Source organism: Columba livia, chromosome 3 (genome assembly GCF_036013475.1).
Source record: "Columba livia isolate bColLiv1 breed racing homer chromosome 3, bColLiv1.pat.W.v2, whole genome shotgun sequence".
Classification (NCBI taxonomy): domain Eukaryota; kingdom Metazoa; phylum Chordata; class Aves; order Columbiformes; family Columbidae; genus Columba; species Columba livia.
The window spans coordinates 86,541,841-86,554,947 of NC_088604.1; the positions used below are offsets into that span (position 1 = coordinate 86,541,841).

At 36.0% G+C, this 13,107-nt stretch overlaps 1 protein-coding gene across 1 annotated transcript in view; it reads left to right on the forward strand.

Annotated features, from left to right (window-relative positions):
• TTC27 (tetratricopeptide repeat domain 27) overlaps nt 1–13,107 on the forward strand; it is a 124,477-nt gene that overhangs the window by 34,748 nt on the left and 76,622 nt on the right. Inside the window, exon 9 of the mRNA XM_065058033.1 lies at nt 6,424–6,490. Coding sequence (XP_064914105.1) covers nt 6,424–6,490 — 67 coding nt within the window. The remainder of the gene's footprint in view (nt 1–6,423; nt 6,491–13,107) is intronic.

The window sequence follows — 13,107 nt, forward strand, 5'->3', positions numbered from 1 at the left end:
CCGTTCAGCCCGCCCACTGTAATCAGGAATTCATGAGTGGAATATGTATTGTGACTTTGTATTTTCTTTATTCCCCAAGTCTTAAACTTTCCTTTTAAAGCCACATCTAGATCCACTTTGAGGACAAAGGAGTAAACAGTCAGTTGACAAATGTTCTTGACCCACTCACTTTTAGTCTTTCATGCAGACCCAAGTCAAGGCAAAACCTTCCCCTTGCTGAGAAGCATTTCCATGCACACTTCATTTTTTAAGCCAAAATTGTCTTATATTCAGGTTATATCATCCTTCCTGCCTCCACCCTTCTGAAGGTTAATTTTAATTTGCCTGTTGATCTTTCCCTTTTTTCTCTCTCTCTTTTTGTTTTTTTGGTTTGGTGCTTTTTTGGTTTGTGTTTTTTTTTTTTTTGTTTGTTTGTTTGTTTGGGTTTTTTTTTTTAATTGATGAAAGGGTAGAATTTGAATTTTACATTAGCTGGCTGCACAGTATGTTTCTTGACCACAGTATGTTGCTTCGAAACCACCGCTGTCATGCTCTGAGTAGTGCCTAGAAAACATCTTGACTGCCAGCTCTGTGTGTACATTACAATCAAAGTGATATGTGAGTTAGGCTTTACTCAAGGCAAGAAGCTCATTTAAGGAGCTAAAACCAACCAACCAAAAAAAAAAAAAATCAGCATTTCTTCCCCATAGGAATGGTAAATGCCTTTCAGTGGGTGGGACAATGTTAAGCAACTGAAACTATTTCAGTCATAGATGGAGACAAGATTTGATATCCAACCGTGTTGTGGAAATCTAATACCTCATATAAAAATTAATAAGTTGGCTTTGGTATTCCTTTAAGTTTCCAAAGCAGTCCTCACTAGACTTTGTTTTAGGTCTAGCGTTACCTTAATAGCATCTGTTGTTGACTGGGATTTTCAGCAGTGGATGTTATTTCTAATACAAATAAACTTTTAGATACTGACCTGGTTTCTTGAAGAAAGGCAGCCTGCAGGTAAAGAAAAAGGGTAAATGTGAGCAATTTTTTTCCTATACATTTCACTGTGCTTGTTAGCACTTGTTTTACGGCATATGTCATAGAAGTGTCCCTTAATTCAACTGAGATTTTTATAGCTAAATAATGCTAACTCAAAATCAGCAGCATGCAGAAATATTTGTGGATAGCAGAACAAACAGAAAATCATTATAGCTTTTGGAAAACACTTAATTACAATTACATACTATGGAATTATCTAAATAGATGTAATGCTTCCTGCTGTGAAGTAAGTTTCATTTCAAGTAGGTTACAATGATCAGATGGCTAAACAAAGTACTATTACAGCATCAGTCCAAACATTTTAATGTCCTTCTCACCAAAAACATTTTAAGAGGATATAAAATATTTCTTCAAGTGTTGAAATATCTCATACCAGCTGTCTTTACAAAAGCCCAGGCAACATCTCATGGAGTATGCCAGCTAGCAAATAACATGCATCAGCCTGAATCAATTAGGTCTTTTGTTTGAACCTTTCTCTGTCACATTGATGTAAGGAAATAACAACTTATTTATCTGTAGTCCATTTATATAAAAAAGTAGCAATGTAAACTGTACCCAACCAGTTCTTTGTGGCATCTGTAATTTAAGGCAGTTTCCTTTAAAGTGTTCGGCTATTTTGTTTCTTTTCTGCAATTTCCTTTTCTTGCAAATTCTGAACAGTCTGCAGAACTAAGTCTAAAAGAAAATGTTTGCCTCTTATGATAATTAAACTGTAGCTACAACAAAGTGCTGGGACCACCCCAATCTACCTCACTTACCCAAAGGCTTCCTATTCCATCATATCCACATTTTGTAGTATCTGTAAAGGAATAAAGTGTGCTGTGGTGTCTTCATGTTATCTCACTGCAGGACTAATGCAACCTAAAGGAGATATTAAAAGAAACTCCTTGGAGTACAGAAGCATCACTTAACTCGGACCTTTTTAATGTTTTCTATGAAAATAACTAGTCATGATGGTATGAAATTTACTTTATAGTATTGCCTTAAGACTGTGGCCAAAACTTTGTATGGAGCTTTGAACCAAAATTTCAGAGGCTGATGGGAAAATATATTAAAGTTCCAATTAAAAAAAAATTAGATTTAGCTGTAGGAAATTTTAAGAAAGCAAAGAAGGATGTCCACTGACTGATTATTTCTTAATCTTTTGCAATTTCTCAAGGATCAGATCTGATGACAATAGTGTGTTATACTGGAGGTACCTCAGCTCAGCCAAAGACTATACACCAGTCTTCAGCTGGTAAGGAAAGCATCAGGAAGCCAGCTTTTATTATACAGTAATACACTGGATAATAAGAAATTTTACAGTTTACACAGTGAGCTGTAGAAGCATACTTAAAACAGCTGTGTAACCACTAAGTAGCATTAGAGCTCAAGGATTTTTAACAGAATCAGCAAAGATGAATGAGCTTTTGAATCAATTAATTAGAAAAAAATCCGAATTACATGTTGACAATGGAAACATCACAGGAAACTTGGGTAGGTGAATCAGGAAAACATCTAGCTACTTGAAATTTGAGCATCTGCTATTAGCTGGCTGTTTTTTCTCTAGTCAATGGAGAAATCAACACCTGCAGGGTGTGATTTATTTTACTTCAGACACTTATTTTACAATGGACTGAATCACTCCCTACATTTATCTGTATTTTTGCATAGACTCTGAAGGAAGCATAGACGACTAGATTAAAGGTCTAAATTTTACATGGTTAAAGTTAGGTAAGATGGATTGTGTGCTTATTAAGATTATATGTATGATTGCAGCCTTCTTTGCACTTCATAGCGTAGTCATGCTATATAGCTTGTGTCAGAAGGACAAGGCAGTGGCAGGTAAAAGACTGTTTTTATTTTTTATTAGAGTGTTCTCTCTACTAAGCTACTGAGATGAAAAAGGTTATGTTACACTGACTGTGGAAGGCCGGAGCTTATACGTGTTGTCCTGTGAATGTAAAAGATACGAAATAAAATCTTGGACAGCATTAAAAGTGATGAAGAATTTTCAGTTAAATACTTTTGGCACTCTGGCCCATCTTTACAAACATATGATGTAGGTGTAAATTATTATTTTTTTGAAACAAACCAATTACAGGTGCCAGACAGTATAATGATCTCACCATGGTCAGTTTATGGCTGTTTAAAGTAAATGCTGCAACATATCTTGCTGTGCACCAGGACATACAGCTGTGTGGAGAGATTACACGGGGGAGATGAACTTCTTGTCTTGCTATTCTGAATACTCACATAAAACACATGAGTCACTTGAAATTCCTTTGTGAAACATTGAAAATGCTTGTAAAGTGATCAGTTTGTTGGGTTTGGTTTGGCTCTTTTTCATTCACAAAATTAACATGGCTGATAAAAGTGCATAGAAATGCAGCAAATACACATGAAATTCCATATGTGGAAAGTCTGACCTATCTAGTCATCATCTATTTCATGCTAGTTAACTGTAGTTTTAGTTAGTTACCAGAGGAGCCTGGATTCACATTGTCTGAACTTGCAGAGAGGTAACGTAAGCAAACAAAAGCTCTGCAGTTGTCTTCATTCATCTGACTCTGTTCTTTCTCTTTCAGAGTAGCTGTGAGCAGATACCTGAGGGTGAATAACAGCAGGGAAGCACATGTTGCACCCTTCTCCCAAAACTTTCCCAGCCTCTAAACAGTGATTTCCTGAGCCTAATCTAGGTTGTTGGCACGGCAGCCCTCAATGGATCTCTCAAATATTTGTTGTTTTCCACTAAGCCCACGTAAATTTCTGACCTTGGTACCATCCTTTGGCAAAGGCATCTTTATACATACTTTGTACCTGCTGTCCAAAAAAAAAAAAAATGCTCCTCCAGGTAGTTTGTTAAACTATAGCTTCAATTAGTGATTTAACTCACTTATTTCCTAACAATTTGGAAAACCTCTGCAGTGTTCCTCTTTGGTTAGTCCTAGCACAATCAGACATTCCATTTGTAGAAGATGTTATATAACGCATAAAACATTACTATTCATCATCATAAAACAACAATCAAATCTGGCTGTTTCTGAAATTCTTCCAATACTGACTTACTGCTTTTGAAATGAAAGGTCCAGAACAGAACACACTATTCATGGGTGGACAAACAAAGGCTTTATGTCCTGTTTTATGTAGGCTTTATGTTACTGATTTGTATGTTTTATGTAGTATATCCTAGTATGCTATGCTCTATTACTTTCCTAATTAATTGCTCACATTTTTATTCACCTTTTTAACAGCTGCCTAGTATGGAGCTAGTCTTTTCATGCACCTGCAGTACTAAAGAGTTGCTCCTGAATAGAAATTATCAAATTGGAGCCTATCACTTTTTGTGAAGCTGAAACTGTGTTTCCTGTTGTGCAATGCTTGGCATTTTTATGTTATTACCCTTTTACTCTGTCCTGTAAGTTATTTCTGCAGCTCCTTATTGTTTATTCACATCCTTACTTCAAAGAATGTCATATCATTTGTGAGTTTTCTCACCTCACTATACATTTTTCTGTTCCAGTTTTTTTATTAATATTATAGCACATGGACTACAGCGCACAACCTATACAGGATTACAGCGCTGACCTTCTCCATTGGGATGGCTGACTATTTGTCTCGTATGTTTTCCTATCTTTTAATCAGAGGTTCCCTCTTCTCTCATGAATGCTCCATTTCTTTGAAAGCCCTTCCTGGTAAGGGACTTCTTAAAAATCTTAGATCTAAGCTGATTTCATCAGCCAGCTTGTGTATATAATTATGCTGGTTAAACCTTCCAAAAGGCCCCAACAGGTTTGTAATGCAGGATTTTTTTTTTTTTTTTTTTTGCAGAAGCCCAGCTGACTCTCCCCACACATGTTGCATTTGCTCAGGTGTCTCTAGTCCTTCTGTTCATTTATACAGTCTCTCCTTACTCACCTGCAACATATTATGTGCTTACAAGCCAGTAGTTACACTGCCTGACATCAGTTTTAAAGCCTGGCATAAGTTTTGTTGCTCGCTTATTTTCAGGTGCTGAGGCACTTTTACCTGAGGACTTGCACACTGCTTTTAGTGTCTCACAAAACTCATTTTCAACTTTTTGTCTGAATAGTATTTGGTCCTCTTAACTTCTTATCATCCAGCCTCTTAGCATGTAACCTCTTTTGCGGCTTTTTGATTTCAAAAGGATTATTCTGTCCTGTAATTCTCTCCCTTACCCAAAAAGGCTCGCTGGTGGGAATTTTATTATGTTCTTCTGCAATGAATGCTAGTATAATTAATTCATAAAGCTTCCCTGCAATGGCTTTTATAGTAGGGCTATTACATAGTTTTGTGGATTCTCACTATTTTTGTCCATGCTGTATTTAGCACTGCTTTTGATGATCTTGGTTAGTTGCTCTGTAAACACTTTTTGGATGCATTAATGATACCTTTTAGAGATACTTCATTTTTATTTAATATTACAGAGATTTTGATCCTTTCTGTATTCTGGATTTTAGTACAACTTCAGCTATTTTAAGGACACTATTTCATTTTTCATAGCTTTCTTTAACATTTGTTAACTTTCTAAATCAGTTCTTAAAACAGAAATATTTAGTCATAATCCAAAAAGGGATACTTTAGAGTGATTGCTATTAATTCCACTTTTACAAAGATTATAGCTAATTAAGTCCCAAATTATATAGCTAATTAGTTAAACTGGATACCTTAGGCTGCCAGTGTAGATTTGATTAATCAGATTAAAAAATTGGTTGTAAGTCATAAGCTATTGGCTTTTGCTGATTTACTAGAAAACACTTTTTTTCTCCTCTAGAGTAGATCTTACTCTAAGTTTCTGTTTTACCTGTCATAAGAATGTCTATTTGTTTTGTCTCCTTCTACTTCATTCAACTCCCAAAGACTGGATTGAAGACCAGACAGAAGGAGCTTTGCAAAGCTGAATTATGCGGTGATTAGTGACTTTATAATGTTATGAAAAGATGCTTGATTCATAGATCTTAAAGCAACAGATCTGAAATTGTGCTCTGATTTCAGCTCCTGAAGTTCTCTGGGGTGAACTGCTTAAACTGTCCTTGAAATCAGAGCAAATACAGGGCATAGAAGTGAAATATTCATAAAGTACTCTGACGAGAGACAGCACAGCCATTAAAAAATGCTTAAAACCAAGCTACAATTCTACTCTAGATTCAGATTTAAAATATAGCTTTAAATTTGATTTGATTTAGTATTGAAAATAAATGATGGTTCTTTATTTTTGGCTGCTGCTAGGTCTAGGCCTTCTTCTGCATATACCATACTCCTGATTGTCATGATAAGTTTTCCAGAGTGTCTTTTAGGTTTCTGCAAGTTTGAGAAAATGTGTTCTGCATAGTAGTATTCTAAAGATTAAATCAACATTGTTTTATTTTATTTTATTTTTCTTTACAGTGTAGACTTCCAAAAGAACAATCCAATACACAAATTAACTGAAGAAGAACTTCTGGCTTTTACTTCAGTAAGTAACTTATCTGGACTTAGTAAACGTGTTTTCATTTAATGTTTAGATTAAGTAGCAAGCAATAAACTGTCAGTCACATTAATAATGAAACTGTTTGTAAACCAGATTTGGTTTAGCACTCGGTCATTTCATTATCTTCTTATTTCAAGAAATTAAAGTGAAGCTGACATTTAACCTAGTTTTGCAGCATCATCATGGAGGATAAGCTTGACATCTAAAAATTTAATTTCACCTCAAAATATGCACAAAACATTTTTTTATTGTGCCTGTTTTAGTTTTTATTAACTACATAAATTAGAATGTAGTATTAAATAAAGCATTTTTACTCCTCCAATGGTACTAGTGTTGGAAGTGCTCTTCTTTGAACAGTGTTTAAGTGAAGTTCAAAGGGAATTTCAGCTTTTTTTCTGACAGATTTAGTCAGTCTATGTATCAGATGTTCTCATTAGACATGTTTCTTCCCAGTTCAATGGCTGATGTGCTGTAGAACAATTCCGGAACTTCCAAAGAAGCCTGGAAAATTCTAACTCTCTATTTTTTCACTGCAATATTTTACTCAACATAAAACACAATTTGCTTCCTTCCTCTATCTTTTCTGGTTTTGTGTGTTTTTCAACAATAGTCTGTGGGGTGGGTGAGTGGAGGAGGAAGGCCAGTGATTTTGTTGCTATTTTTGCTTACTTTCCACAATATTAGAGTTCACCTTTGGTGCAGTAAAGGGAGCTTGCTCTCCTACCCAAGCCTTGTAGTCTGAGACCCTTTTGTGTTGTAGCGCATCTGAAAAAGTAAGTTCTTAAGAGTTTGCAAATAGGATCTCAGCAAAAATCCCTTTGATGTCAGTTCAGATAAAATTTTATCACCAACACTTGCAGTTATGTGAAAAGACTATGGACAGTAATCTAAGGTTAACTAATCTAAGGTTAACTATGGTAATGTTTTGCTTTCATTTGTTGTTTGTTATTGGTTGGGGGAGGTGTTTGTTTTTGTGGTTGTTGGGGTTTTTTTGGTGGTAAAAGGAAGTTCAATCTGTAAAAAAAGAAAATCCTAATCTTTTTACTAGATACATAAATATAAAATAGGTTGGTTTTAAGGTAATCTTTGCTTAGGTCCGTATGCTAAAATAGTACACGTAAGATCTGTACAAGGCAGCTGAGTGAATCACTGCAGAACAGTTTAACAGTTTGGTTTATGTAGGTTTTCTATTTGTTACTATGATGAACATAGTGCTTTCTCATAATATACTCATAGTTTCTGAAGTATTTTGTTTTGAAGTGCAGTATTGTTTGTTTAAAAGGTGGGAATAGAGAGCAGGAAAAAATTGAAATGTAGAAAACATGCGACTGTCCACTCTCGCTTTGTAGTAAGTGAAGTACCCAATAAGGGTATCCAAGAATGGTGACCATTAAAGGAGAGGAAAAAACTTACAGAAAGAATAAATATGTATAAACTAAGGAAATGCATACATAGAAACGGCTGTGGGAATGAAAAAAGTTGGTAAACTGAATACTGCAAAGTTGGGGTTTTTTTAATGGTGAAAGTGTTACAGTATAATTTTTTTTCCGAAATAATGTTAATGCAAATGTATGAAATTTCAAGATACACAGATAACTTTGTATAAACAAGTGCTGCCATTTTTGTTGTTAAAACCTGCTTCAGTTTTCCCACTACCCACTTCCCACATAATTCTTGGGTAGAAATGCAACCATTGTGTAGCTGAATTCTGAAATAACTTCTCCATATATTCTATCCTTTGAATATTAAATGGAGTGTTACTGTGATAACAGAACATCTTTAACAAGATTTGCCTTACTTCTGTAGTGATGTACTTTCCAGAATAATGACGCAGGAGTGAGGTATAGTTTTAGCACTTGAGTTTTCAAACATTTAAACACACTTTGGGTTTTAGAGCAGAGGAAGATAAGTCGAAGTGGCACATACGCTAGGCAAGAAAGATAATCAGCTTTACTGTCATCTTTTATCTGATGTTGCTTGACAGATCATTTTACCTATTCTCTGACATATAGGAGGTCTGTTGGGTGAATTCTTCATAATGATGAGAAAATTAAGCTGAATTTTTCTGCCATCTACTGGCCGATTCCTCATAACTCACAGGAGAGCTGATGAACTTGCTCCTTAAATATTTATCACCTTGACTGTGAGGAGCTTATGTGTTTATTTATCTTGTTATAGAGCTTCTGCATTAGCTACAGCATGCTTCACCCTTGTAAGATCAGCAGCCACTACCTGGGTGGATCTCCAGAGAAAGACAGCTGAAAGATACCTGTAGGGTTCCCTATCGCTTTGAGTAGCAAAAAAGAATAAAGAAACAGGAAGGTAGATCTCACTAGTAGAGCAGAACTCAGTGGACAGCAGTGACTCAATGAAGTAGCTGGTAGCCTAAAAATTAGAGGAAATAATATATTTCAGTATCAGAATAGTGTTCTTTTAAACTTTTGCATGTTAATTCCAAGTTAACTAGATGTAGGGACATGATTCAATCTTACCATTATCTTCTCTTTTGATCTTGACCTATGCTCCCAAGACACAAACAAGAACAAGTATTTGTGGCATTACCATCCCAAATCTGTCCTGGTAACTGAAAACAGGAATTGCATATTAGCTTACATAAGTTCTTTCCAATAGAGGCATATTTTGTAGAGTTTGCACCTGAGCCTCAGATTGCGGTTAGTCACTGCAGAATTTCATGATAAAATCTCTGAGCTCTTCTGCATCTTAGCTCTGAGTCACCAAGGCAAGTAGATCTGTCGCTGTGCTCCCTGGCAGTAGGGATATTTTGTATGGATGTTAACACAGCCTTGGTCCTTAGAGTGTCTACCAGCTAAGTGGCACTGCAAATGTTTTCACTTGTATTTGAGGTGCTTACCAAGCTTTGGTACTACTTAGTGAAACAGGCAAATGAGCTCTATATTAATGCTGCTCTAGTAATTTCTTTAGCATCACTTTAACTGCTGTGTGTGTGTGCGTGTGTGAGCAGGCATCTTCTCAGCCTACACGTGGATTCCTAAATCTGCAGGCTGGTTAGATGGTTGTCATGCATTCATCTGATATCTGCTGAAATTTATGTTTCCTGAAGAAAGGGGAGGAGGAAGGGCAGGCACTGATCTCTTTTCTTTAGTGACCAGTGACAGAACCTAAGGGAAAGGCAGGAAGATGTGCCAGGGGAGGCTTAGGTTGGACATTAGGAAAAGGTTCTTCCCCCAGAGGGTGCTGGAGCACTGGAACAGGCTCCCCAGGGAGGTGTCACAGCCCCAAGCCTGACAGTGTTCAAGAAGAGACTGGACAACACCCTCAGACACACGGTGTGAACTGTGGGGTTGTCCTGTGCAGGGACAGCAGTTGGACTTGATGATCCTTGTGGGTCCCTTACAGCTCAGGACATTCTATGATTTCAAGATATCTACAGAAACTAGAGAAACTGTAAGGCTTTTAAAATCAGTGAATTATCAAGAGATCCTCTTGCTTTGGATACTGCAAAACAAATGCATGTGACCTGCAGTTTCTCTTATGCAGAGAGAATTAAGGTCCGGCTGATATGAGAAAGGAAGATCAAAGTAAAATCAAGTAGATGGATGTGGTCCTGCCTTATCCTAGGTGTAGTTTGGCAAACAGGCATTCTAAACTCCCTTTTATATCTGCAGAAGTTGAAAATGACTAGATTTGTAAGAGAGAGATATATATTTTAAACAACATAGCTTACAGTCCTAAAAATAACACTATTAAGTCACTATTAGTCACTGCTTGTTGATTGCAGTCAAATACAATAGGATTGCTGCTTTTCACTTACTTCAAGTCACTTCGGCATAGTTGCCATTGTCCTAAAAGTGCAAACTTTTAAAACTAAGAATTACTTTAAATATTGCTGATTTTGAAGCAAGGCGTGAAGGCATATCAATCAACTCCTTTGTACCTGTGTCTGTAGTCTCCTTGGCTGGGAAAGCTCCTCTTGGTACAGTAACGTGGACTTCAGTGATTGAGGTGTTGTAGTCAAATCTGTTCACCTATCATCAGCAAATGGAGTACAGTATCAGAGTACATTAAGCTATTAATCTATAGCTGAAATTAGATCTATTTTCTTTTTGTTCTGCCTATAAATTGTTGATTTGATATCTTTATATGAGAAGTAATGTAGCTCACGTGCACTTAAGAATAAATACAAAATTAAACATTTGAATTTAAGGGGACTTAAATATTTTTTTCACACTTAATGGTTTAGGGGGGAAATTATAACGTTTTAAATTCTATTATGGAGCATTTGAATTCATGAGAAAGCTAAAATCTTATTTAGAAATCAAATATCACAAGATGCTTCAGAAACGCAGTTATGCATTTGATATTTGGCAAACTTTCTGATTTAGCTGAGTATGGCATTTAAAAGCCATTTCCAGAGAGGAAGAGGACAGTAAGCCAGTAGTGAAACCCAATGCTTCTCTTTTAGAACTACTGGTTTCTTATAATAAACTTTTTTTCCCCAGAGCTTTCTGTATAGGAAGTGTATGATGCAAGAAACCAAAGAACTAACTCAGTGCTGCTTTCCAATCGAGGTTTTGTAGTTTCTTTTACTCCCAGCTCCCGAAGATAGTTTTGCTTCCTTATCCTATCTTTAATTTCAATGGATTTTTTTTAATGTAAAGATACAAATATGAAGTCTGCTGGGCTGTATGTTGGTGAGTAGTTTTTCCCTATAAGTTCACAAGTACATCACTGATCTCTGTACGTCAGTGGCCCAAATACTTTTGTAGAAAAAAAAAAAAAAAAATCCTTTTCATAAATGAGTAAAAGTAAAATCTTAACTTGTATTAAATATTTGCTGTCTGCATTATTTTGAATAGGTAATGCGGTTAAGATGATATACCAAAGAGGAGGTTAAGTGAACAACACTTACATATAAATGTACATGATATTTCAGTATACTTTTTAAAATAATTTTTTAAAAATTACATTTAAATCTTGGTAAAAGATGGCCATCCTGTGAACATAAGCTCTAGAACAGGAAACATAAAAGCATTTCTGAAATGTGAAAGAGTTCCAGGAGCATATGGAAGCTCCATGTAACAACTGGTAAATCTTCCTTTATGTTTCAATGTTAAGATTATGCAGTTCTTGTAGGGGAAATAGGGGAAAGATTAAATACTGGATGGTGTTGCATTTTTCTTTTTCAAAACATAACAATGTTTTTAACCACACTAATAAGATTAGACCGTATAATACAAGTTCTTACAACTTTATAGAAAGGCTATACTGTAGCTTATAGTTTACATACTGGGGAGGCAATTCAGTGTTTCATAGTCCGATATGATACTCCAAGAGGACATCCAGGATCAAGGAGCTGCAGCTGGTCCTTAGTGTTACCCCTTCCATCCGTCTTAGCCCTCACTTTGTCCAGGAGAAATGGGCTTTGTGGTAAATGTGATGGGCACTTAGCTCAGTGGGGGAGAATATTCCTTTTTTTCCCTTATTAGTGCGTTATAATAAAGGGATTTCGAGTGGTAGGAACAGTGTTAACCTGAGTTACAGTTGATCTTTCTCCTCAGTAGTGAAAAGAAGTCTCTGGTTTGTGCTTGACACGTCTTATACCCATATTTGTATCCTTTGGAATCTGTAGAAGATGAGAGCGGAAAGAGAAGGGACCATCGAAAATTTAGTTTCATTGGTTTGTTATATTCCTGAAACTTCTATCCTTTATGAGGGATAGAGCAGCTCGTTTCTTTATTAAGCGAGAAAAAGGAAGCTCTGACAGGTCTTCTGTCTATCAACACTTTGAATAGGTGAGGATATCTTTCTTAAAGAAGAAAAGAGAGTAATAGCTTTTATTTTGCTCAGAGTACAAAACTTAAAAATTATTCACCATCTTCCAACAAAAATACCTCATCATTATGAATTTGTTCCAGTAATGCCATGAAGGATACTAAGGTCAGATCAAGGACTTGGAGAATGTGGAGGGAGTCGGTCAAAATCCAAGGAATACTGTGTATTCCAAAGATGGACCAGATAGGAAGCCTTCATGTCCTTTGTTTTTTCCACTGTGTTGAGCTACTGATTCCAGAGACTGTTTTTACTAAGGAATTTGAGAATGGTTGGACAACATTTTTTTTCATCAGAGGGGGGCATTTGTTGAGTGTAATAGAAACTGATGTTGTATGGTAACTGAAAATCACAGCAAAATATTATAGTGCACGTTTTATTGAGTGTGTGTATATGCATATATGAATATTGTTTCTGCTTTTCACTGTAGGAAGGGGGCTTTGGGAGGAGGGAGTTGGAGGCTGGAAATGGAAATGCTTTGTTTTTCTCGTCTTTTCTATGGCATTTGTGATATTAATGTCAAACTAGGGAGCAATCAAATCATAGCATATGATATTTTTAACATTAAGCCTTTCTATCAAAATCTCTATAAAACCAACATGCCAGTTTGGTTTCTAAAGAGAAGTTGTTTATATAGCTTAAATAAAAGCAGCACATTTTTCTCTGCTGAGAAAATGGCTGCAGTTTTCTTTATGTTTTATAACCAGCAAGAGCATTGAAAAGCTCATTAAGAGTGCCATGTGTCTCTGCTGCTTTAACTTTCATGGCTTTATAAAAAGTCTCTTTCAGTT